Source organism: Colossoma macropomum, unplaced genomic scaffold (assembly GCF_904425465.1).
Source record: "Colossoma macropomum unplaced genomic scaffold, Colossoma_macropomum, whole genome shotgun sequence".
NCBI classification, from domain to species: Eukaryota; Metazoa; Chordata; class Actinopteri; order Characiformes; family Serrasalmidae; genus Colossoma; species Colossoma macropomum.
The window spans coordinates 6,060,692-6,088,646 of record NW_023494794.1 but is presented as its reverse complement, the minus strand read 5'-3'; the positions used below and the strand labels follow the sequence as shown (position 1 = coordinate 6,088,646).

Below are 27,955 nucleotides of genomic sequence, written 5' to 3'. Positions count from 1 at the left end.
GCCTTCCAAATGACTGAATATATTCATTTTCTGCAGCTGATAAGCCGTAAGGACAAGGCAACTTTTGAGAAGCTTGATTTCCTGACCTCAAAGGAGGAGAACTACACCCGTATGAGAGAGTACATCAGGTCCCTCAAGATGGTGCCCTGCATCCCCTATCTGGGTGAGTCCACTATCTCAGAACTAAAACTTAAGCTGGTCGGCTGTGAACTCAAGCTGCTTTCAGGAATGTTCTGTTGACTGGAGTGCTTACTGTTCTGTATTACACAACAGCTAGTTCAGACTGTGACCTATAGCAGTTTAAAAAGCATTTTTCCCATGTTTTTTTATGCACTGTCCAAAAGTTTGTAGACATCTGCTCATCCAGTGTTTCCTCTGAAATCAAGGGTGTTAATAGGAGGTTTGTCCCTCTTTACTGCAGTAAGATCCTGTACTCTATCACTCTATGTTGGAACATTACTTTGAGATTTTGATTTCATTCAGCCACAAGAGCCTTAGTGAGGTCAGGTACTGATGCTGGATGATTAGTTTTGCCGCTCCAACTCATCCCAAAGGTATAGGATAGGGTTCCATCACTACAAACAGTGCAATTCCACTGCTCCATAATCCAGTACTGACTCTTGGCATTATGCATGGTGACCTTAGACTCATGTGCGACTGCGGCAGAGTGTCTCATGCTATCGACAGTGCATTTCCATAGGGATTATACAATGTGTGTGCGTAATTAATGCCTGTGTTCTTAATGAGTGCACCCTAAAGAGGCTAAATTTACTCATTACAAAGGGTGCCTGGATACTTTTGGACCTATGATAACAGCCATTTCTGTATCCTGAATCATGCTGCTGACTGCTGGTTGCTAAGTAATAAGAATCACTTTAAGCTGCTGGCAGAGGAAATTTCTGATGTAAAAAAAATAATGTTCTTTTTCTTAACTTGGTAAAACTTTTGCGTACAATACAACAATTTAGGATTGAACATTCCATAGAATGATAAAGAACATTCAAGGTCTTGTGTTATCACATTTAACATCAGGGACGGTCCCTTCATAGTAACACACCCCTGTGTTTCTAATATTTAAGGAACTATATACTTAAAAGTTCATAATTTCACAAGCCTAAAGGCAAGCAGGTGATATTAGCTGTCATGTATTGATTTTTTTTTGTTGTTTTTCAATAATCTATTGCAGTGTTTATTGAGGATGGAAGCATTTTGCTTAATGGTTATCGCCAACCCAAATTGCTTTTTGAAAGCTTATTTAAATAAAAAAGACACAAACAGGAGAAACAAATTAAAGAAGTCTTATAAATTACATTCTACTTTTGGTGTATAGTGATGTGAAATACACTGATGAGCTAAACCATTATGACCACCTGCTTAATATGCTGTTGATTCTCTATGTGCTGCCAAAACAGCTCTGATCAGCCAAGGCATTGACTCTACAAGACCTCAGAAGGCCCCCTGTGGGATCTGGCACCAAGTCGTTAAGCAGCAGATCGTTTAAGTCCTGTAAGGTGCAAAGCAGATCTGCTGCAGATTGAACCGCATTCTAGCACATCCCACAGATACTCAATCAAATTGAGATCTGGGGAATTTGGAGGCCAAGGCAACACTTTGAGCTCTGTGTCATGTTTTCCCAAATCATTCCTGAACAATGTGTGCAGTCTGGTGGAGCGCATTATCCTGCTGAAAGAGTCCACTGCCATTGGGGATTACCTTTGCCAGGAAAGGGTGTACCTTCCCACAGTGCATCGTGATGTCATTACTTCCTCAGGTAAACAACACACATGCACCTGGCCAACCACATGATGTAAAAGAAAGCAGGACTCATCGGACCAGGCAACCTTCTTCTGTTGCTCCAAGGTCCAGTTCTCACAATCGCATACCTATTTTAGCTGCTTTGGATGGTGGACAGGGCTTAGCATGGGCACTTTGACTGGTCTGCAGCTACGTGACTCCATACAAAGCAGGGTGCAGTGCACTGTGTGTTGTGGGACATTCCTCCTGTAACTTGCACCGCAGTAGCCCTTCTGTCAGTTCAGATCAGTTGGGATAGTCCTTGTTGCCCTTGGGCATCCAGCACCCTGCTGCTGGCTCATGGTTTGTCCTTCCTCAGACCAATGTCGTTAGGTACCAACCACTGCTGAATGAGAGCACCACAAAAGCCTTGCCATTTTGGAGATGCTTCAGTTGTCTGGCCATAATGATTTGACCCTTGTTAAGGTCACTTCACGTCTACCCATTTCTCCCACGTCCAACACATCGACTAAGAGAACTGGCTGTTCTTTTACCATCTAATATATCCTAGACATTGACATGTGCCGTTGTTATGAGATAATCAACATTATCTGCTCCATCTGTGAGTGGACATAATATTTTGGCTCATCAGTGTATTGTTATTGTCTGGAAAATATCACTATGTCAAGTTCATAGAGCACAACATATTTGAGTGTTCCTATCGCCCACTTCTAAAACCTCCCCCCATCTCTGGTGTTCTGGTGGAGTATTAATCATTGCCTTGTAACTGCACTGTAAAACTCCAAACAGGGTCAGAGATTTCCTTCCAGACACAAGAACATGCTGAGCCGTGAAAGAGGATTTTATAAACCTTAAGTTTTTTGTAATTTATTCATCTTTTCAGCAGATGTGCAGACACTAGAGCTGTCTTTTCTTCTGTTCTTCATGCACGTTAGCCTTTAGTGTTTCTGGATCTTTCTTTTTTCCACCTAAGTCACCTATACTTAAAATGTTTGTTTGCATCCTGTCTTTAATTTTAATACACTTTGATCAGGATGGAGATGATATAGATGAAGCCTGATGAAAGTTGGATTAACACATGACTTTTTAACCACCTTCAAGTCCTTGGAATTGTAGCTTCTAGAGTCATAGTTTTGCTCATCATGAGTCACAAGTACCATCTGGACCTGAAACACATGTTTAGACTATAATGAAAGCTGATTGGTTTTTAGTCTTCCAGCAAGAAGTTTATTTATATGTCATCATCGCACCATGATTTCATGACCTACCCTAATAAGTTAGGATCCTTATAAATATCATTGCATGTGGTCGGAAAGTGAATTCTATCACTGCTTCCCCAGATCTATCATTATGATTTGTGAGGACTTTTACAGTTGTTATTCTTGTTATATAGTACTGTGGAAAAAACAGAGACCACCCTTCATCTGTTTAATATCCCATCAAAGCGTGCATTAAGTACAAGTTATTCATTTTTCAGGACATCTTTCTGTGAACATCGGATGTCAGATGAGAGTTTCCAAAAAAAGGAATTTTAATAAAAAAATAAATAAATAAATAAAAGATAGAGAAAATGGGGCTTTTAACAACCATGTAAGATCTAGTACCACCTAAACTACCACCATTGGATAAACCTAAAGCACACAAACCGACCCAGAGCCACCCCAAATGCAACCAACTTCTAAGGCTGAACTTTAGATGTGTGGAAAAATATTCAGATTACTTTAAAAAACTGAAATCAAGTCTCCTGAAAAGAATAGAAGCTGTAATAAAAGCAATAGAGGAACACACTAAATACTTTGAAAAAAAATATGTATTTAGTTGTTGAGGCTTCTGTTTAATTTTATGTGGAATGTGTTTTCTGCTTTTTTTCTGATGCTGAAAAATGACTGGCTTGTGCTTAATGGCCGATTTGAATGCCCAAAGTGTGATATCTGACTTTTGCACAGTGCTGTTTGTGTATTTTCACACAATTTGTCATTCATCTCCAGTTTGTCTACTTCACTTTGATTCAAGCTGATGTTACCCAAAGTGGCTGTGTTGTCAGAATACAAAATGTACCCACAACACGTGTGCACTGCTTGCCCTCCGAATGCCCCTTTTCCCTGAACAGTCAGACTTCTGTTCTTTCCTTTGTGTCTGCTCTCCCTTCTTCATCATTGGCAATCAGTGGAGACTGCTCTTTGTTTACTGTCAACTTGGTTAAAATGGCCATCCAACATGGTCTGATAAGGCTTTGAGCTCCAAATGACCCCAGAGGTGGCCTCATTGATTAGAAAAAGTGCCATTAAAATATTAAAATAAGCCTCATAATAAGAAGAGGTTACATTCATACAAATAAAAGACACATGAAGAAGAATGTTAAGCTGTGGTATTTGTCTTGAAACCTTTCATTCTTCTGACCAGTTTCCCTCCTTCCCCTTCCTTCACTGTTTTCCATCCCTTTAATGTCTTTTCCAGTCATTTATTATGTATGTAGTTTTCTGCCCTTTTGGAAACTGTCAGTCATAACTGCCAAAAGAGGAGGGAAAATAAAAGAAAAAAGACTGGAGTGAGGGTTGAGTGATAGCTTTGTAGGCTCGCTTTTATCGCAGTAGCCTTTTGGGCCTTTAGGGTCTTCAGGCCCTGATTGTTATGACCATTCTTAAAGGGGAATTCCACCATTTTTTGAAAAATTTCTGTCATTAAATTGTAAAGATGAAAACGAAGTCATTCAGTCATTTGGGTTTGATGTGAAATGCTCCATTCAGAATTTACAGTGGCAGTGATAGGAGCCAGACGTCTGAAGAGTCAAAGAAAGGCCTCAGAAAGTTTTTACATGAAATGGCTACGTATGTGCTGTCTGATGCTGGACACGGTGTTTTACAGTAGTTTTGCAATGAACTTTTGGCCTAAAACTGAATTTTTAGGATCTATTAATGGTGAAAAGTGTCCCAAAGAAATCTTATTTTACCATCATTACATTACACATTATACGTTACGTATAAAAACTCAAAATACACGTGAGTTAACTGCTGGTTTTGGGTAGTAAATAAAATGGCTATTTTTGTGTTGTAGACATTGTGACCCCTGGTTTCTATCACCACCACTGTAAAGAAATCTGAGTAAGCTTCTCTACAATGCACCATTTCTCATGAAACCACTCTGAATGACTTTCTTTACATCTCAAACACTGAATTAAGCAGAAATGTTGAAAAATTTGTAATTCTCCTTTAAAGGAATACTCTGCCACATCTGAAGCATACAGTTGATTTACCATGAACAATAATGTCTCTACATTTTCGCATGGGGGAAATTCCTAAACAGAGGAACCTTGTACCACTGTTGAAGCTATTTTTTTTAGTTTTTAGTTTTTTATCTGAGTTATGCATGATGTGTAATGTATATGTCAAATCATTTCTCATCTTTTTTTTAATTATATTAATTAATATCATATTAATCCAAGATCAACACTGTCATATTTTAATTTGAAGCCTTTATCAATTTATGTCTTTATGATTCTACTTCATTTTAATAAGCTATAAGCAAAAAACAAATGTTAGTATAGAGCAAACACAGAGTAAAGACAAAAAGTATTTTGTTTTGTCTCAAAGCCAAGCTCTCTCCATGCACCCCATTGTTAAATATAAAAAAAAATGTGTATAAATAAATATTGCTGTCCAAAGAAAAATCTCCATTTTTGTTGATTTTTATTTTCCAACATTACTTGAACACATCAGCTGTTCTTTATACTGAGTTAAAATTTCATGATTGAATGGCTCAAAAGAAATTCTCAAAATTGCTTGGAATAAAACCTCTTTACACTAACGTACATTGAAAGTTAGGAACATTTTTGTATTCTCCTGTAAAGTTACTCTTTTGGAGGTACAAGTTTTTCTTTGGATAGCAACAAAATGTATAGACTGCTATGATCTACTGACAAAATTAGATCAGCTGACCCTAAATATGAAGTAAATGTGTTGAGATTAGATTTGGCCCCATCATTTGATCAGGAGAGAAAACAGGAGCTCTGATCCTAGGTAGCATCTTCCTCATGTTACCCTACTTAATTAAAGAGCAGATAATACATTGACTTGAAGCACACTTATAACAGAAGCCAGTGGGTAGTTGCTTCGTTGTCGGAAATTAATGTCAGTGGTAATCAACAGTGCAGTACAGATGCAACTCATAGAGATCAGGTAGAAAACTGCTGCATTACTTTAACATTGACCTGTGTTTATGATCTCTGGTCTGTTTTCACTCTCATAGTCAAAACCACCTACAAAAAACACACCTATGAACACATTCAGTTTAACCTGGTGCATCATTGCAGGCTTACTGCTAATGGCTGTAAAAGAATAAATTCACAACTTAGTAGCTGTACATAATTTATTGCAAAAGTCTGGAAATGCACAAGACATTAATGCCTTGTATTACAAAAATATTTTCACTGTTATTTTATACATCTTTACATGTCTCTCACAGGGCTTCAGATTTGCTCGACAGGAGCTCGTATTACCAGCAAAATCACCACAGTGGTTAGAGTCACTGTTTGAGATTAGGGCCCGACCGATATGGAAATATAAAAATGGCACTTTGAAGCAAAATCTTTTTTTGGCCAACATGGTGGTTTGAGCTAGACCAGTGTGGTGTGCTCTGCTTGCTGAGCAGTAGTCCTAATCACCAAGGCATGTGTTCTGAGACCTACACCTGACTGTGATTGGTACTAATCACCACATCATGTATTCGAAGACCTTCCCCTGACTGTGATTAGTCCTAATCACCGCATTATGAGTTCTGTGGCCTCCCTCTGACTGTGATTGGTCCTAATCACTACATTATGTGTTCAGAGACCTCCCCCTGACTGTGATTGGTACTAATCACCACATCATGTGTTTGGAGACCTCCCCTGACTGTGATTGGTCCTAATCACCACATTATGTGTTCTGTGGCCTCCCCCTGACTGTGATTCGTCCTCTGCTTCTGTGAGCTTCTAGCGGTGGTGATACATACATCAAGCTTTTTGACAACAGCATGTTCAACCATGGATTTTCAATGTCAACCGATATTATTGCTCAACCAGGATGTCGGTCGGGCCCTATTTGAGATACAGAAATAGACAACTGACTGTAAAGGTAAGATATACTCTGTAGTCTCAGAAAAGAAAAAACATATTTTCTTCACACACCTTCAGTGTACAATGTAACGAGGTCATTGATACAAGTATACTATATAAACATACCTGATGGGCAGTCTCATTACTTTCACTCTACACTAGTATCTGCAAAATTACAGTCTTTATTTCCCATCCTAAATGAAACAAAATGTAATGCTCTTATAAGACAAGCTTTTGAGAGGACCTTGCATTTTTAAAGTTTAGCTCACATATCTTAAATGTTGCTTCTTAAAAGGGATATTCCTTATCATGCTTCATATTAAGTTATAATTCTTTGAGTCTATAAAATAATGGTATTTGTTTTGCCTTTGTTGAAATACTGATTTGGCCTATTTCAACTGCTTTGGGAAGTGGGTAGACTTGGATGACTTGACACCCAAAACTGGACTTTCTCAATGATATTTCATCAATGTCCTCTTTGTCATGGAATACTGACCAATACTTACCGTTTAAAGAGCTATTCATGATTAAGCCACAGTCATTGGACAGAATTTCCTGTGTAGTTATGAAAGGAAATACAGTATTGTAACAGAGCTCCTTATTTTAGCCAGATAACATCATGCATCAAATTAGCACATCATCTCAAGGCTTGCCGCATAAATGTAAGCAAAGTAACAGTTATATTGTACAATGTGTTCTTCTGACGCCGTTCGTCAAAGTTCTAATTGCACAAAGGGTGAAATTTCACACACAGGGCAATGTCCGGCTCCCTCTTGACATTGCAGCTGTTTTGGCGCCCCGGTGAAAAAAACATCACTGGGATTGCAAAATGAGGACCAAGATGACACTTTGTACTCTGAATGCCTGCATTCTAAACTTTTAGTATTATTCTTCAGAGTCAATACTCCCTAAATTGCACCCAAAATATTGTCCCCTCAAGCAATGGAGAGCTTGTGCACTTTGTTTGACTGTATCTTAAAATCAGTAAAGAAAGTAACAAAAACACATACATAAGAAGATGTATAAAAAGAAAAGTTAAAATTGCACTTTTGTACCCTTGGTTCAAAATGTCACAACCATGAGTTCTTGTGGGTTTTTTTTTCCTCCTTTGGGTTTGAGCTGCTAGTGAAATGTGTTGGGGTTGGGTCGTATCATCATGGTGACTTTCTTCAGTGAGTATGACCCTCCCCGGAATTCTGCCCAGTAGACTCCATCCTGGTAGCGACTGCGATAGTGGCCTCCCCGGTACCACACACCGTTCAGGTTGGAGTGGGCACAAGCGTTATACCACCAGCCACCCTTCTGGTAATGGGCACAGTTTCCTGAATGAGAGGAAAATATTGGTTCTAGTTCAATGGAAAAATCACTGCTCTCACCTTTTAATCTGCAAAACTTTACATTGAAAAAATCAGAGACCACCCTTCTTTTATTTCAAGTTAAAACTTCTATTAAGGACAAGTTATTCATTTCACAGAGTCTCAAAAACTGGAGTTCAACTGGAGAAATTGGGGCTCCTAACAACCATGCAAGACCTGGTAGGCCATCAAAACAGCCACTATCAGATAAACAATATTTAAAGCTTTCATCTTTGAGAGAAAAGAGAAAATCTCCACTCCTGCTTCAAAAATCCACTGTCCATGTTTCCACTGTGAGAGGACAACTATGAGTATGAAGCAATGTGTAGCTGTCAAGAAGCCCTTACTGAGAAAAGGAAATAGACAAGAAGAAAATTTGCAAATTAGACAAAGAGGCTACTGGTGATCTCAGAACAATGGACTGACCACCCCAGAGTCCAGGCCTCAACATCGCTGAATGTGTTGGGAATTATTTGGATCATGAGAAGCAGAACAGTCAACCCACTTCTGTGACTGAACTTTGAAGGAGTGGAAAAAACATCCCTGCAGATTTCTTTGAAACACTTGTACTTATTGGCCATTTTGACTGAAAATTAAATAAATAAAAGGTGATCTCTGACTTTTATATATGTGTTTTCACACAATTTAATGTTCTTCTCCTGTTCATCTCCTACACTTTGTTTCAAATTGATTTTACCCCATAGTGTCTGTTGTCAAATTGTAAAATGTACCCAAAACACCATGTGTATAATCTCAAATTTTAATGACAGAAGGTTAAAAATCTGTTTTTTTCTTCTTGCCTTGCAATAATGTTATCAACAGCAATAATTTCAGCCGTTTAAATGCCTCAAAATGAGGATAGTGTTTGTTCCTTGTCTCATCCTGAAAAAACAGCCTGTCAGCACACAGGAACCTTGTGCAGATAACCTCCACAAAGTAACTGGGCTACATGCCAGTGCAGTGTTGGGCCAATCTCTCTCTTTTGCCCCCCCTTTTTTTAATAGACCACCCACAGATAGTCTTGTGATATTGTCTCACTTTCTGGATTTGAAGCTTTTAATTGTTTTGCAGCGCTATGGATACCAATGCTCTAGTGCACAATCAGTGCTCTTAGCAAGGGCAGGGAGCAGTTTCTAAAACAATTTTATAATTCACTATAATTTTGTTGAGGAAAATGTTACTGTGCTGTTTTGCCTTGTAAAGAACATTGTGCTGTCATTCTGACTGGACTGGTCTGACCAGTACATGCATAAAATGAATAATATGAAATATTATTAATATGAAAAACATTAAATTTAGCTTTGATAGATATGATTGATGCTGAGATATGGAATCTCTAAATGTATTGGTACACTGTGAGTCTTAAAACAGTTTGGAATTAAACATTGAGGTACCTGTGTAGACGTCATGGTCTCTGTCAAGGGTGGTAAACTGCTTTCCATTGTGCCAAGTAAGGGAATCCCCAGCATTGCCATGGTAGCGTCCCACCCTCAGCCTGTAGAAATCAGCCTCTGCCTCTACCCGGAAACTGGCGTATTCTGCAAAGGTCTTTCTGCCTGACCAGTCTTCAAGAGTCACTAGAAGCTTGTAGTTGCCCTGGTTGGTCAGCCAGTAGATGTTCTCCAGACCAAGCCAGTATTCACCGTCAATGTTTCCAAATCCTTGCTAAGAGGGAAAGAGAGAGAATAAAAGCTTTGGAAGGGCATAGTCAAGCTCTGGTAATCAGTGACTTGATGCAAGGTGTCTTTTTTTGACTCACAAAACTATTTGTCTAAAAGTGTCCAGGCACCACTTTTAATTGGTAAATTTGAGTACTTTGATGCACCCATTACTGACACAGTCATTCAGTTGTGCACAGAGTTTGTATAATCTCTGTAGAACGCATTGTCAATAGAAATTGCAAAACTTTGGGACATCAACAAATGAGCTTTTACACGTCGGCATTGAAAAGAGTATCGTTCCATGCCTTATAGTGGTGCATAACAGATTTTTTGTTGCGTAATACTGGGTGCGTCCGGACAACAATGAGACATTTGGTGCCCATGACTCACTAAAAAAACATTGACATCCGGTTTATTTCACTGCCACAATTGATGCCAAAAGTTGGGAATACACTTGACGGAACATTCCACTGATTGCATGGGTACGCTGCCAGTGCTTGAATTTTCTGTTGCTGTGCCATTGAAAGCAATAGGAATATGTGCTTTGCCATCGACCGTCTACCATCACAATGAAAATACAGCCTAAGTTCACCATGCCCAATGCCAAGCGTTAGCTAGAGGGGTATAAAGCCCCCAGCGTTGGGCTGTGGAACAGTGCAATTGCATTCTGAAAATGATGGAGCTCCAAAACTAATGATTCAGAACTAATCATCCAACATCAGTACTTGACTTCACTTATGCTCTTGTGGAATGCAATCAAATCCTCACGGCAATATTCCAACATCCAGCGTGAAGTTTCACAGAAGACTAGAGGCTGTTACTTCAGGAGAAATGTAGTATACATAGTGTATCTGAGAAATACTGATTTATAAGTATCTGTTATCTGTATGTTATTCAGTTTTACAAAACTGGTTTCAGTCAGCAGTCCCCCAAAATGACTGCTCATATTTAGCTTTTTCACTATCCATTGCAAATTATTAATGTGTCCTTTCCTTTGGCAATAATTTAGGCCACGATTTCCTCAAACCTTTTGTGTGTTTAAGACTGTGGTTTTCAGATGAAGCCAGTGGTGTGCAGTAATTACAGGATGTGTTTCAGCTCTTCTGACACTCAGCATTGCATCAATTCTGGGCTAATTAACACACACATGGGTTCAATCACGAGTTAACCAAAGTGGCAATATCACTTAATGTCTCGGGTGTTTCTTACCAGGGGATTTGAAAGTATTTCTAGTCCTCTTGATAGCAGTGTTCGTGCTAATAACATTCATCCTATTTAATTTATTCACTTTTTTGTCATGTCTACATTATGCTGTGGTAAATCATGAACAGAAACCGACAGAAAAACACATTTTATGGAGGTTTGGTCATTAGATTCTTAACCTGGGCGTCAGGGTTAAGATGCATCATTTCAAGCTGGTTTTAATCGCCGGCCCTGATGTAACTGTGAATAGCTGTTGGCCCACATTGAGAGTAAGGACAGAGCAAAGAAAGCCCTAGAAAAGCATCATGTTTGGAAAGCTTCATGGCCCATGTTTTGAAACGCAATCCAGCTTACATAAGCAAGACATGGGAAGGATTCCTGATGCACTTACTCAGTGTTCCAAGTACCTCATGTGTGAAAGGTTCAGTTTTTTTTGTGAAGGCTCTCAGAGCAACAATGAGGCTTCAAGAAAACTCTGGCCATAGCTTTTGTCTCTATTTGTACAACTTCCAGCATGACAGAAAGTTCAGCTTTGATTGCTGAAGTCTTTCTTAAGCATGTTGTCATGACATATGAGTCATTTACACATGTTACTCATTTACGTACATCAGAATTCAGTACAGTGGAAAAGTCAGAGACCATCATTTCATTTATTTAATCTCCAGTCAAAACGGACAGTTAGGACGAGTTGTTCATTTTTCAGTGGCAGAAAAAAAGCAAAAGACATATTAGTAGAAAATTATAAAGCAACCTCACCAAATAAATATAATAGTATATTTTTCAGTATTTAGTGTGCCCACCCTTGACCTTCATTACAGCTTGCATTCTTTTTGGGAGTCTTACTTTCAGCGTTCCAAAGAAATCTACAGGGATGTTTTTCCCCACCTCTAAAGTTCAGTCTTAGAGGTTGGTTGCATTTACCAGTTACCAAATACCAATTGCAAATTTAGGCTTAGCAGCCCATAAAACCTTACTCCACATATCAGATGTACAATTTCAGTGCTCTAGTGCAAATGTTCTTCTTTTTTGTCTATTTCCTTTTCACAGTAACAGCTTCTTTACAGCTATACATCCTTACAGACCCATAGTGATGAGTTTCTGTATCTGTTGAGTATCTGATGATGACTGTTTTGGAAACTGTGGACTATTTTACATCTAATCTCCTTAGAAATATCGCCTGAATATGGATAACCTGCACTAAACAGCTTTTGTTGGGAGAACACAGCTGTAACTCAGTGGTTTTCAGATTGAAGCAAGTTAAAGTGGCAGTAGGCGCACTAAAGTAAACACAAGTTACATACAGATAGATGTGACATACTTAGTTTTGGAGGCGTTTGTGTTAATGGCAGTTTTGACTGTAGGGTTAAAAAAACACAAGGGTAATCTCTGACAATATGTACACTTATGTTGATTCTGATGTTGACATTTCAAGATTTTAGGAAATGTACAAATTGAGACTGAATCGATGTGCATCAGCCTTGTAATGTTGCAATTATTGGTTAGAAGGTTAGTGAAGTAAAATGAAGAAAATGCAGACATGTTAGTGTAATAACCATCCTAAAGATTCTGCTCTTGTGGAGTACAATAAATGAGTTGTCCAATATCAATTTGAAACCTCAGTGAAATCTAGACATTCATCTGATGCCAGTAGTTTTATTTTTTGAACAATTCTCTTCCGATAACGAAACTATTCCGATATCTTTGTGCATACCTAACAACTGACATTACCTGTTCTGTTGCAGCTGTATGTCATTGGTAGTGTTTGCCTGCTCTGAACACTTGCCATGAGCCAAAGGAATTGAGCCCATCTAAGAATATGTTACACTGACATTGTCCATTTAACTTTGAGCGGAAACTTAAACTCACCTTGTATGTCTCCCAGTTCCTGAAGAAGTTGACTGATCCATCCTGGCGTCTCTGAATGACTGTCCAGCCTCCTGGGTCATGTCTCTGGTCACACCACACTTGCATTAGCTTGTTACCATTTTCCGACTTCACCAGATACATGCCGCTGTTGGTGTGACCCTCCTCCAAGGCCTGCAGACAGTCTTTGAAGGGCCCTGTTTAAATAATGCAAGATGTGTAGGCAAAAGCACTGATTAAAGAGATGTTGCAACATACATTGCATTTATAATATCACAGAGAAGCACAATTCAGAATGACCTTCTAGCACAATGGTTATTGTTGTCAGAATGAGTCAGCATCAATAGACGTGCTGTACTTTTGTTTTCATGATGTTTAGAAAGATTTTAAACTGTTAATATACCGGTCATAAACTGAAACGGTCATGGCAGTGAGAATTCCTCCTCCATCAACCACTTAGCTCACAGTTATCTGGGATCTCAGTGTGTGGTATTTGCCTAGCATGTTTTTGGGCCTCCAGCTTTTTTTTCCTTCCTCAGGAAACTCTCAGTGAAGACTTTGGCTGCTGTTGTGTGAGGAGAATTCCCTCTTGTTGAATTTTAGCAGTCCAAGAGCAACACCGGCACATAGCCTTCCATGACCAAGGTCTTTAATTTTAGTAGTGCTAATGCTAATGCTGGGTGCATCAGAAGCTCGTTTGAAGCTTTGAGTGATTGTACATGTTGTTAGGAAAAGAATAGGGATACATATTGCTGCAGTTGGAAAAAAACCTCGTATCTCCAAAATGAGAACTTTACAGGAGAAGGAAAAAACATCAACCCTGCTAAACAAAGCAACCCTGGTAAACAAAAACAGGCTTATCTTTTTGACCTTTCATTCAAAATATGAACAAAACTCTTTTATTTGAAGTACAAAAATTGGAGATTCTGCTTGGAGTTTCTTTGTCTACTCAAACCATCCTCCTCACTGTGCATGGGGTCAGCATAGACATATGTTCTCTTCCTGGCAGATTCTTAGTATCCACAGTTGTTTTAAGCTTCTTAATTATTGCCCTGATAGTGGAAACTGTTCAACTGTTCAACTGTTTAGCTATTTTGTAGCCATTTCCTGATTTGTGTAGCTCAACAACGTTTTGTTGTACATCACTGATGACTGAGGGAATTTGGCCTGTGTTTAATCTCATAAATATTCCCCAGTGAATCAGGAAGTCATGGCTGACCATTTACGTGTTCCTAATTGCTCAGATGAACTTAAAAACCTAAAATATGAATGCAAATATACTTCAGTTAGTTTTCACTCTTAAGAATTTGTAGGATTGCCAGTAATTGTGGCACACAGATTTAAGTAATTTTTTTTTTCATTCGTTTTTTCTTTCAATCATTATACCTTAAATAAAGGTTAGATTTTTGCTAATACTTTGAATGAAAGATCAAAAGGATAAGTAAGTAAGAATATTTTTTACAGCTCATTTTGCTCATGATTACCAGGGGTGCCAGTATTTGTGGAGGGCACTAGTGCACAACTTAAAGCTGTACTATGTAAGCTTTCGGGATTTGGAGACCTCTCTGGTAAAAATGTGTAATTGCACGCAATTTGCAGAAGAACATTTAACATTCAACATCGGTTGTGCCTCGGACCCCTTTCCCGGACAGATGAATCTAATGATTGCAAGAGCATTGAAAGAGTATTCAAAGAGAACTCAGTCAAAACTTACTGAAGGATGTGTCTTCCGAAGATGTAAGTGAATGACTTATAATGGTCATTGTATCTTTATGAGTATAAGATTGATTAATTGTTGCATTGGAGATGCCCAAGCTTCTTTTTGAGTCTGTGCGTGTGACATTAATACATAAAGACAGATGATGTGGTCAGAAAAACTCCTGTGAAATCCAACCTGATACCTCTTTTAAATTACTGTTTCAGCAGCGCGTGGACTATGTATTTTAGCACCTCCTGACTCAATAATGCTACTTCAGTATTTAACAAAAAACTTAGGGCAGCTTTAAGTGATTTTCATTGTGACATTGTGCGGCATATCTTGTTTAATGGTATTACCTAGGTGCTTTTTGGATGGACATCAAGTTTGTGCCATCAAAAGAACTTCAGAAAGCTCCTGTAGTTGTTACCGCAGTATATATTTCACTGTTATTAATTAGCATTCCAGCCTTCAATTAAAATTCTTAAACAAATGCAAGGAGCAAGGAGTCTTGACATCCTACCTTCTTGTTTAACAGCATACTAGCAAGCCTTTCTCCAACAACAACATTGCACTTTTGCCCTTTAAGGACATCATCCAGAGGATAAATGCTTTCATGTTGTGAGCCGGCAAGCCGTGGCTGCCAGAGGTCAGAATGTTAAAGACTCTGAGCTTTTTCCTCCTTCTGGTGGATTTTCTCCTGGGTGGTAGAAGGTGTCCAAGTTAGAGCTCCTGTTGGAATGCCCACACATTATACTGCATTTAATAATGTGTCTGGTTTACTTCTTCTTTCTGTCTGTCTGTCTGTCTCCCTCTCTCCTCCGTTCTCTCCCATCTTCCTTCATCTACTCTCTGTCTTTTGTTCATTATGTTTAAAGGAAATGCTCTGAGGTTCATATCTTTCTCTATATGTTTTTGGGTTCTCTATACTCACTAGCTTTTTCCCTTTTACAACTTTGCAAAAAAAACAAACAAACAGGTATCCCTGCCTTAGTCAGATGTGTACTTCTCTGCCTCTTTCATATATTCCTCCCCTACTATCTCTTACAGCGTACTTTATTGTCTCTTTAGCTTCCAGTCTATTTACACCCGTTCTACTCTGGTATATGCTTAATCACAGCAGTGGAGCATTAGAGAACCTGCTAATCTACTGTATCTTCTAAAGAGACTGAACATTGATTGACCTACAAGTCTACTTGCAGAGCTTAACAATGTGGATAAGAGCCTAGCCAGCTATGCTAACCCTGAGCATTGTTACATCAGATTGCAGCAAGTGTCTCTTGAGAATTCCACATGTTGTCGGACTACAATTTTTGCAAGAACTAAAAATCTTTGGAAAAGCAACTATGAATATAGCAGGGCAGAGCTCATTTATTCACATCACATGTTATAGCTTAGTGTCAGTGAGAGCTTTCTCCCACACATCAGGCCACTAGCTATTGTTAATTAACATGGAATGCCACATTCACAGACCAAGACTTGGCAGATTGCTTTGCTTTCAAAATGACTTGTGGTATGCAATGGAAATTCTGCCCTTGTCCCAGTCTGTGTCCCTGATGCTGCTTTGCTTGAAGACTGTACAAATGCTAACCTCAGCTAACTGCATTAGTTGCTACTGTTGACTAATGTCAGTATTGCCTTAATGTTGATTTGCTTAACAACGGTACAAATCCTAACCTCAGCTAACTGCTTTAGTTACTATGGTTGACCAATATCAAAGGTGCTTTAATATTGCTTTACTTAAAGCCTGCACTAATGCTAAACTACACTGAAGGCTACATAGTTATTACTGTTGACTAATGTTAATGTTGCCTCATTTTTACTTTGTTTAAACATTGCACAAGTGCTAACCTCAGCTAACTACTTGAATTTTTATTGTTAACTAATGTCAATGTTGAATAATTGTTTATTTATTTAATAACTGTACAAATGCTAACCTCAGCTAATCGCTTTAGTTATTACCCGGATAGCAAGCATATATCGGTCCACTAGCTTGATAAGGTCGGCACCCCGCTAACTGTACGTCACTGCTGGTCCACCCTCGGACCACCCAGATTACTGCCTTGCATACAAGCTCTAAATAGTTTTTTTTATCTCCCCAAACAAATTTTAAATGCTTTTAAATAATTTTATAGAACGTGTTGTTGCTGACCCTATGCTACATTAAAATTACTTACTAAACTACTAATTTACAGAGTATAACTAAAGAAAAGAAGGAAGGAAAACAAAGTAAATTGGACTGTGTGAAAACTGAACGATGATAAGTGGAATTTTGTCTATTACTCTGATTAACCACTGGTGGACCACCCAGAAAACGCTGAGCAAAATACCTTTGGACAGCCAGCTTTGCCATCAGTGGCTGACAGTGGTCTACTGTCTTCTTGCTATCAGGGCATTGTTGACTAATGTTAATGTTGCTTCAATGTTATTGTGATTAAAGCAAGTTTGTTTACTACTGTAGACTAGGGTTGCCACCTCAGCCCTGTAAAACATTCCTGGATAATCAAGTCAGTGACTTGATATTTTGCTAATTTCAGTGGATGGTTAGCTATGCTCCTGATGCAGTAGGTCGATAGATAAGAATTCAGCTATAAAACATAAACCTCTCTGTTATTGTGTTGCAGTGCTGCCCCTAACAGTTCACTTTTCTGAAATGATTGCGTCTATGTTCACGATAACCCGAACCAGCCAAACCCCTTCTTTATGTACAAATGTTTGTTTGGTTTAAGGAAGCAGTTTAAACTTAATAAGAAATGATAACTTATGAAAATGCTTGTATTTTGGGACATTTCCTAGACAGACCAAAATCCAGAACAGTCCAGAAAACTCCTGGACAGCTGGCAACGCTACTGTTGACTAACTTAAATGATGCTTTAATGTTGCTTTGTTTAAAGCAACTTTAGCTATTGAATAATGCCAGTCATTGTGCACAGACTTGTCTCAGCAACCACAGACCGTAAGGAAAATTGTTTGTTTTAGAAAATTGCACTTGAAGTTGGATGAATGTGCTGCAGGGGGTATTTGTTTGTGTTACTGGCAGGAAGTCATTATTTTGTTTTCAAGCTGTGCCATTCATTTTCACCTTGTTCGGATGTGTGTAGATGAAACATTGTAGACATAGACTCATTAATTCCTAGCATGTCTGCTTCAGTGTGTTCTATAGCCTGCAAATTAACAGCTTTAACCAATGTGCAACTTTCCTGTTTTAAGGTAAAGTGTTGGTAGTGTTTTCCATAGAAGTCTTTTTTGCCATTTTATATTGTTATGGAAAAGGATCATTGATACTCTCTCAACACACTCATCTCAGATACAATGTCACATTCATCAGATTGTTTCATATCTTTTGTGTTGGATGAACTTGCTTGTGTAACTACTGTGCATTTCTTCAGGAAAGAGCAATAGGAATACTTTTTTACTATCTCTGTCATACCAAAAACATTTTAAGGTTTCCACAGTTTTAGGCTCTCAGGATAGCCCACCTGTTGTACAGCCATATGTCAGTCAGCACACAGCGGAATGCGCTGTTTCTCACACAAAAACAGAAAAAAACAGCACTTTCACATGTGTGGCTCACTAAGAGTCAGTAGTAAATTGCACAGCAAATTACGAAAAATGTATAATTACTTCTGCCTGGCTGATAGTTTGAGGCTGCTTTGTGATTTGGAGACCTTGATGGATTACCAAGCAAGACTGGTACATGAGCAACCCCCCAACATGCAGATTGTTGTCAAAATACATGTATAAACCTTGAAGAGTGGTCATTTCCTGGAATACAACAAAAGAACTGCATTTAAAGGTGGGGATGTGCATTGACATAAGCAAGATTATATGATATAACCATGTTAATTAGTCATGTAAGCTCAGCTATTTAAAAATGTTGAGGTTTTATGAGGTTAAAAAGGTAAATAGAGGTATTAATAAAGGTCAAATTGATTGTGCCATTAAAAAATATTTGAACGAGTTGAACCAAAGCTCTGCCTAAGAACATTACAAAAGCATTCCTCTTACTCAGTAAATCCTCTTTGAATTGTTCTATGACTTGACATATAGTTGAATGGTTGTTTTTTTGTTGGTCTAAGTATACGTGGAGATTTCTCGGTTAGTCTGTTCCACAAGGATTTGTTTCAGTTGAGTGATTAGTTTGCTGACCTTAACATGAGGAAAATCCACATGTGTCCCTGCTGTGTGTTTCTGCGAGCATTTGTTGTTTTCTTTGGAACCTCTACACACCATGATCTAAGCAAATCACATGGTCAAATACATGAGTTTTTATGCCACACATCTGAAAATGAAATTCATAAGATCTGGCAGGAAACTGCTTGAGGAGGATGTCCTCTGGCAATAAGTCTCTCATTTATACTCCATTACCCATGGCTGCCAGTTGCAATGTGTTGCCTATGAAGGCTTACATCTCAATTTGCTCCTTGTTCTTAATTTACAATAAAGGTTAGGTTTCGTTGTCTTCTTAAATCACACTCTTGAAAATAAAGGTGCCAAAACCACTTTGAAAAAACCTTTTTTTTAAGTTTAAAGAACCTCCACACAATGATTCTGTCCCAATTTAATGTTTTTACTCAGTCTAAAGAAGAACCATTCAGGAACCTATTTTTTTTTTAATGCAGAGAGAATATGGAAAGCTTTCCCAACGATGTTAGCAAAGAAATTACAAGACTAACTCACCTGAAAGCTTGTCTGTTGTGGATGGGCTGTGGGTGCCAGCGGGCATGGTAGGTAAAGGTGGTGGCATTGCCTTCTGATCACTCTGGATTTCATTAGTGATCTGGTTGTGTCGTGTGAAGGGAGGTGGGTGGAACGGCTTAGCTGGGGGTTGATGGGGTAAACGGAGTTGGGGTTGTTGTTGTTGAGGAGGGGCTACAGGAGGCTGGTAGGGTCGGGCAGGCCGTGCCACACCACCTCCACCAGCTCCTCTGAAGCCGCCCCTTAGACATTGTTCCTCCAGCTGTGCTATAAGCGCAGTCTGATTGTTGGCAAGAGAGGCCAGGTGCTGATACTTGTGCTCGAGGTCGCGGTAGCGGGAAGCCAGCCGCTGCATCTCGGCCGTGTGGTTAAGCACACGGTTCTCCAGCTGCGACACCTCCAGAGCATTGTCCCGTTTACGGATAATCTCGTGTAGCAGCTGCATGTACAGCTGGGTCACCCGGGCGTTCATGTTGCGTGACTCCTTGCGCAAAAGCTTCACTTCGTTCACCACGCCACCATCCACCTCCACCAGCTGCTGCAGTGATTCAATTTGACGCCTCTGCTTGTGGAGCTCACCGTTAAGCAGCTCCAGCTCCTGCTTATTCACCCTATTCTCCAGCAGAGCCTCCGGCTCTTTGCTGTTTACACAAATGGCACCCGTAGTCTTCTGCTGAGGCACAATAAAGGTATATGAGCACTTGTCTGGTGGCGGGCTGCCTGCAGGGTCCGCGGAGCGCTTGCTTCGTCCAGCGTACAGGAATTCTCGTTCTAGCACCTCGTCTCTACTGTCAAACTCCTGAACTTCCCCAGACACAGTCAAATCTGGCCTTGTTATGGTCAGGGTCAGCAGCACTGACAGTGAAAACTTCATAATGAGAGCAGGCATGTCTGCTCTCTAACTCTCAGCAGGATAATTCCTATGAAAAAATAGAGGTGCAAAATTGAGAAGCACTTTCAAGAACATTTAACTTTTCAGGCATTCTAGTCCAATTTAATCAGAACGTCCACCTCATTAGCCATATAATCTATACCAGGGGTGCCTAATCCTGGTCCTAGAGATCTACCACACTGCAGAGTTTAGTTCCAGTCCTAATATAACACACCTGATCCAGGTAATGAAGGCCTTAAGGGACCATTACATTTTAGGGCCAGGTGTATTACATCTGAACTCTCCAGGCTGGTAGATCTCCTGGACCAGGATTAAGTACCCCTTAACTACACATACCATATAGGTGCGCTTTGAAGATGCACACTTGCTGATTGTGCCAGGTACAATTTTTCAGCAACCTTCAACCCTGTCTATCAGTGGAAAGGGACCATCACAGGACCCCTACTGACCAGAAATCATTTAAGTAGTGGACTTACGCCACTACCATATTGGTATCGCTATGCTGGGAGTGGTCCACCTCCTAAACAGTTTTTGGCCAGTAGTGGTCTTATTGTGATCCCTTTCCTTTCATGGACAGGGTAGGGGGTGTCTGACAGAGCCTAGCATCAGGTGAACTACAGGTAGTGGTTGTATAGTAGGTGGCGCCTCATTGTATGAACAAACTCTATTAAGCTTGTATTAAGTCAGCCTTTGTGTTTTGCTGGAGAGACTACAACAGTCAGTATTGCATGGCTGCATAATCGAGTAAAATGTTCCATGTCTGGCAGACCTCCTAATTAGCCCTGTTGAAAATAATGAAGAACATGAGCATAGCTGAGAACAGGGAAATCTGGGAAGGAAAGGTGAGTAGAACACATTTAATCAAGCTTTTCTTCTGAAACCAACCATATGAAGCAACAGTGCTGTTGTATCCTAGGAAAACTTGCATTGATGAATGATCTCTTTGGCTTAAATGATTTTTCCTTGCTTCCTCTCGTGAGTGCATTATTTCACTATGGAGTGAGTCTGGGGTGTAACGGACATCCATCAGCATGATGTCATCTGTTTATGTAATCACATATCTTATTAGATCGATGAGTTTTTTGGGGGTTTTGACACTAACTCATCCCGTTAGGTAGTGATTTACCAAACCTAGGTCTTCACCCACATTTTTACACTGAGAGTTTTTCATGGCCTCATTTTATAAATTAATAGATAATATCTTGATCTTTTCACTGCCACCAACCCACCGGATGGACATTTTCCTGTCATACTAGTGACCAAAATATCACGGTTTCCATTGGCACAGTGTTGTTAGAATATGTTGTAAAAAAACACTAATGCAAATTGAAAGTTCATCATAAGTACTAAAAGTACTAGACTTTTTACTGATCATCTTGCATTTCCTCATCAGCTAGAAAAAGGTCAACTACCAAATATCATGAGCTCCCTTGGCCATGGTTTTCACATGCTGGCAAGTTAACAATGGTGATATCACACTCTTAGCTTTCTCAAGTCTGTAGCTGTTTCCATTTATTAGGTACACAGAACTCTGTCTGAAATATGTCTGACAACTGGGTTGTTTCTGTGTGCTCAGCAATTTGGGGGTGTTTTTGAAGTTGATGATGTTTATAACTGAATTTAGCTCGACAGCAAATATTAAAAATACCTCCATGATTGGAAAGATATGTGGCTTGATGATCATTAACCAAAGTCAGGTTTGAAATAAATCCCAACTCCATCATTGAAATGGGGTGAAATGCTAGAAAAATCAGCTTCTGTGCCTGACAGGAACTTTTTTAAGTTTTATTTTTAAGCAAAATCAGACTTTGAATCTGTGTCAAACATTGAGTTATTGAGGTGCCTTCTTTTCATAGTAGCAAAGTAAAATAATATACAATAATAAGACACTGCTGAGTGAGAACAGGGAGAATTGTGGAACAGAGTAGTCAGTTTATTAGCTATACCTACCTTGTACCTATGTTAGTACTCATTGACCAACATGCAGGTGCCTTTTGTACAGTCTTCTTTTTTTCTTTGTTTTGTCTTCTTTTTTCGGCATGAATTTTTAACCTTTACAGTTGTACATGAGAGAAGTTAATCTTGTGAGAATCTTTGAGAGTGAATCAACTTTTGAGAGTGTTAACTATTATCATTATATAAGTAACTGTGCCATCCCACATGGCATATCAGATAATGACATTTAGAGAGGACTCTGATGAAGATGATGATGTTTGAATAACTAGGCCGGGGGTTTGCATCCCCACATGGGTGTGTGCCGTCCTGCAGATCACATGGTGTATGTATCAGGATTATTTCCCCCAACAGCAAAATGAAAATGTTCTGCCATAATGTGAGAGCTATGGCACTATGGCACTGCTCTCTCCAAGGCTAAAATTCAACTAGAAAGTTAACCAACACTAAATTTGGTACACATGTCTACCCACATTCTACAACAGCGCCACTTTAGTCTCTAGAGTGAGATTTTTTTATTTAAATTAAATTTGAATACTATGAAAACACCCTTCTGATGATGTCTGTTGAAGGTGGGAGGAACTTTTGAGAAACTATGAGCGCTTTGGGAAGGATACTTGAGGGCAGGTTGCATTTGTGTGATGCATGCTGGGTATTGTAGTGAAAATACATTGATACCTAGAAATAAACATATAACATTGTATCATATTTTATCAAATTGTATTGCATCTTATTGTATTGTATCATTTTTATCTCTTTATCGTGACTGGCATCTTGGATCTTTCTTTTTAAACGGTCAGATAAGGTTTGCCACTTCAAGACGAGCAAAGGAGCTAAAGCTGGAGCTACCCTTAAAGCAAGAACTAACTCTAGAGTTAACCAGTACAGCGGTGGATGATAATGACCTGTGGGCTTCTACACAATTTTTTATCTCCACAATAGATGATGTGCTAAGGTGTTGGCTTGTTTAAGTAACAGCTAAATATCTTTTCATTGAGTTTGATTGTAGCTAATGGCACCTAGAGTGGTTAACCTACAACAGCTGAAGTATCTTTACCTTTTTGATCATGCTTTTAACAACTTACCCGTGCCATATGCTTATGGTCAGGCATTTATTTTCATAGTAGCAAAAGAATAATATGATGCATTGATGTGATTGCAAGTTTGAGCAAAACAGCCACATTTTACCACCCTTTTAAAATGTAATACCATTTTTTGGCGTGCATATCGCTATTGTCGGAAGAAAACCTCTCCATTTTTGTCATTTTTCAGTTTTTGACATAATTTGAAAATGCCTATTGCCCTTTACATTGTTTGTAAATTTCATGATGAATGGACCAAAAGAAATGACCCAACATGACTTGTAAAAAAGTCTGGTTCCATTGACTTACATTAAAAGTTAAAGAGGTTTTGTTCTTCTCCTGTAAAGTTATCATTTTGGAGATACAAGTTTTTTTCCTACAACAGCAATATTTAACTTGCATGACTTTATACAATGTAGCACAATAAACACCATTGCAACTGTGCACAACTATCCATGCACATCCTTAATCTGTATCGTAAAATTTCCACATTGATTAGGGCCTAATATTAACCTATGGTCCAGACCTCCACTCATTATACACTCAGTGATGTTCATCCAGTGACTTACATAACACCACACACATACACATTCAGAGTGCATAAGCCAGCTGAAATGTCTAGTGATCAGGTTGCATGAAGCGCAAAGGTCATAGGCCATGGGCAGATGTCGAGACCCTTTCTGCTGCCAGTGACAGAACAGCAGAAATGCAGTATGAATGCCAACAAAGTGTCCTCAACCTAATGGCATCATATGGTGTTGGACTAAACTTCACCGTGTGTAGTACTGACAGTTTTAAAGCATAAAGTAAAATCATGACATCAAAGTAATATTTTGTTGCTGCTTTTTTAGCGTCATATTTGTTAGAACCGACAACACCACTTTCACTCTTGGAATTCAGATTTAATTTAGAATTCATGTATCTGTACCTTAATCAAATTTAACTCGGATTTAGCACTACTGTAAAGGACTCTGTGAGGACAAATAATCAACAGAGCCACAAACCCACACAACATTCCATAGACTATAATGGAATTTCAAGAGGAGGGTTTTCCATGGAACAAAAGATGTAACATTTGATTATAGGGAGTTGTTCTTTTCATGTGTAATGTGTTAGTACTGGCCACTGTTCAGTTCTTTCTCTCCTCAATGTCTGTTTGCTGTTAAGCTCTTCTCCTGTTGCATGGGAGAAAGTTGAGAGCTTGTTTAGTGTTTACGGCTTTCTCTCTCTCTCTGTCTGTGTGTACATGTGTGAACATTTGCGTGCGTGCACACGTGGGTCTGTGTTCTCAACTGAAACCCTGTGGGGTGTGGGTGTGTTTATATACCGTCAAAAAAATCATTTCTACTGTCCTTCATATTGGGTGTAAATGTCAATGAATAGATCAAAAGAAATGTGAAAAGTGAAATAAAATCTCTTTAGATTGGCTTCAAAGAATCAAAGAAAATCAAATGTTTTAGTTTTTTTTTTTGGACTGTGACAATATAATGAGTCATATTCACAGCTGCTTTTACATAAATTATCATTTATTCAGTGTTGATTGAAATATTACAGTCTAGACACTGGGGAACATCAAGAAATGTTTTAAATGATAAATAATAAACTGTAATAATCAATTGATGGTTATTCCTAAGATGTGATCATTGATGATTTGCCTGAGACTTGATCACCACTTTTCCAATACAAGGTGTTCTGAATATTAAGTGAATATTAATTATAATTTAATTTTCAGTGCTTTCTTTACAGCTTTTTCAGTTATTATGAAATCATTTATAGCTCTGTTCATTATTCTGCACACGTAACATTTCAGATTTTCTACAGTTTTATACAAATTAGCTGACATCTGTGATACTGTAGAGGATGAACATCATAACTGAGTCATTTTATACTTGTATCATAAACAAATTGCATTATGAAAACAGTGTTTTCTATTTTTACAGTTCAGTGTATTTTATATACATCATGTCAAAGGTAACCAAAGGTGTAAAAGATTACTTATTAGTTCCCCTCAATGCTAGTAATTACATAGAAGGTCTTAAATATTTACAGATTTGACTAATTGACTCAGTATCAGACAAAGCCTTCTTACCAGGCAGATGCTTTTTCCTCCTCTTTTTGTTTTTTCCTCAAACCTTCTCCTTCCCCAGCAGGTTGGGCAGGGTTGCTCTCACAAAGAAAATCATTACCAATCTTGTAACCTCTTGTCCCTTGTCCTCCTCCTCCTCTCTCTCTCTCTGTCTCTCTCTCTCTCTTTGTGTCTCTCTGTCTCTCTGTCTCTCTTTGTCTCTCTCTCTCTCTCTCTCTCTCTCTCTCTCCCTCTCTCTCCCTCTCTCTCTCTCTCGCCTCTCTCTCTCTCTGTGTATATCTCTCAGCCCTTCTTTACTTGTCCACTCTTCTGTCCTCTTGGTTGTTGCTGTCAGTCAGTGAGTGTCCATGTACCGGCTTCATCAACAGGCTCAAAGCACATGGCAAGTCTCAGCTGTGCTGCAGGGTCTCAGCATGAGGCAAGGGCTTCTTCCTCTAACATCCTATGAAGACAAGTGTGAAACATTTGGCTCTGTACTATGTTGTACCATCTCTTTCTCTCTCTCTCTCTCTCTCTCTCTCTCTCTCTCTCTCACTCCCTCTCTGCCATCTCTTCTACCTGTTGGCTGTAAACATGGTAATGCTTTTCATCCTCTGCCTCTGCCTGTTCCTCTGTTTTGACATTAGCTGTGCAGCTTGTGGTAATAGTTTGCTCATTGGGCCCTCCTCTCTGCCCTCCCTTTAGCTGGGGAGGAGCAAACCTCAATGAATTACCACCACAACATCCCCTCCCCACCAAACACACACACACACACACACAAACACACACACACACTGTGTGGTTGTTTTTGTACAGTTTGAGGACATAAAGTCAACTTTTTAAGCTTAAACATAAAGAGGAAAGTTCACAGATTTTTCAAAATGTCTGGAAAATTCAGTCTTTTAGATGTGAATGTTGATGATCAGAGTGGTTTGATGTGAAATGCACTGTCCTAGAGAAACTTGCGGAGTCAGAATTGTTGACAGTGGTGTCGATAGGAACCAGATGTCTTAATAGTTGAATGCCTCTAAAAGCTGCTTCACAGAAAGTTATTATATAAAAATGGATATGAATTTGATGACTGACACATTGTTTTACGGTAGTTTTAGGAGAAGGATTTAACCTAAAATGTTTTTTTAAATTTATTTTTTTTAATCTGTTTAGGGTGGAGAGGTACCTGCAGGGTGCTGTGAGGCAAAATAGTTCCCAAATATTTTTTCCAGTGTACCATTATCAATGTTGCATATAAAAACTCAGGGTTCACTGATTGTTTTGTATAGTAAATAAAACTATTTTTTTGTGTTTTGGTTCTTGTCAGCACCATTTTAAAGAAACCCAAGCCAGTATGTTTCTCAGCAATTAGCCATTTCACACCAAACCACTCTGAATAACTTTTGACATCTCAAAGACTAAATCATACATAAATTTTGACAAATCAGAAGAATTCCCCTTTAACCTCAGTAACCGAAAAGTGATAGTTTTATACTTCCAATTTTAAATAAGCGTACAGAATGTTGACCACCTCAGAGCCAGTTCTGGCCGGTTAGGCTGTAGGGTACTCCTGTTTGGTGGTTTTCCTTCAAAGTCTGAACATTTTCTCCTGAAAATGTATAAAACAAGCACACACACACCCCCTTAGATTTGAATCCTGTACCCCCCTTTGCCTCTGTTCATCCCCCTCCCCCCTACATACTCTGTTTTTGTATTCGCTGGGTTGTGACTGCTCTGCAGAGCCTTGTGGAGAACTCTATTGTGGTCTGCTGTGCTCTGTCCCTTGCCTGTGCAAAAGCCTTGGATAATAAAATAGACAGCAAAGAGGGACATAGTCTGTCTTTCAAAACAGAGTGCCTACAGCTGTGCTCTCTTAGTGCTCCAGGGATGCAACAATGTTGGTTAGGACTGTAACACTTTTTCATCTGCTTCTTAGTGTCACAGTTCGTTTTGATTTAATTACATTTTTCTTTTGTTTTTAGTGTGCTCACATTGCAAAGAATGAACCGTGACATGCAGTTGTATGCAAAAGTTTGGGCATTCCTGGTCAAATTACATGTTTTGTTTGAAATTAAATACACATCCTTTGCACGTTTTAATATACAGTTACTCCTTATTTACTAAATTTAGCATCTTGGGGAAAAAATGAAACATAAAATGTGGTCTGTACAAAAGTTATGGCACATTTTATATTTTATGTTGTATTTTCTCCAATATGTTAAATTCAGCCACTCACTATGAATACTAAATATAAATACTAAAACTAAATATAAATACTAAAATCACTATTCAAATTTTCATTTTAGGCTAACATTTCAGTGAACTGTGTAAAATGTGAAAGTTAATCATGAACAATACACCCTTGGCTCACAATAAGGCGCTCATGTTTCGAAATAACAATATATAACATGTCTTCCCTATATGGTGGGTAGTGCCTTCCCCATATGCAGTGTCATGACAGACAGGTGGCTATATCATTTCCCCAAAATAAAAAGGTGAGAAATTCGGAAAATCTTTTTGTTTTGAAAAAAGTTGAAAACGTGACGAAAGGTAATAAAGCAAAAAGTCAAAATCACGGTCTTGTCTCATCTTTCAAAGATCAAAATCAGGTGCCTGTTGGAGTGGACTTTCGATTTCGACATGAGTCTC

The 27,955-nt window shown here is 38.9% G+C and overlaps 2 protein-coding genes across 3 annotated transcripts in view; one reads left to right on the top strand and one right to left on the bottom strand.

The window, feature by feature from the left end:
• The window catches only part of LOC118814384 (ras-specific guanine nucleotide-releasing factor RalGPS1), a 218,351-nt gene that overhangs the window by 106,731 nt on the left and 83,665 nt on the right, over nucleotides 1-27,955 (top strand). For both annotated transcript variants that reach the window (XM_036579967.1, XM_036579966.1), the window contains exon 8: nucleotides 37-163. In XM_036579967.1, the coding sequence (XP_036435860.1) occupies nucleotides 37-163 (127 nt within the window). The remainder of the gene's footprint in view (nucleotides 1-36; nucleotides 164-27,955) is intronic.
• angptl2a (angiopoietin-like 2a) lies at nucleotides 7,725-25,983 on the bottom strand. The gene is made up of 5 exons (XM_036579968.1): nucleotides 25,340-25,983; nucleotides 19,306-20,243; nucleotides 12,933-13,126; nucleotides 9,597-9,867; nucleotides 7,725-8,169 (listed from the first exon to the last, which is right to left on the bottom strand). Exons 2-5 carry the CDS (start codon nucleotides 20,210-20,212, stop codon nucleotides 7,970-7,972), a joined length of 1,572 nt encoding a protein of 523 aa, XP_036435861.1. The 5' UTR covers nucleotides 20,213-20,243; nucleotides 25,340-25,983; the 3' UTR covers nucleotides 7,725-7,969.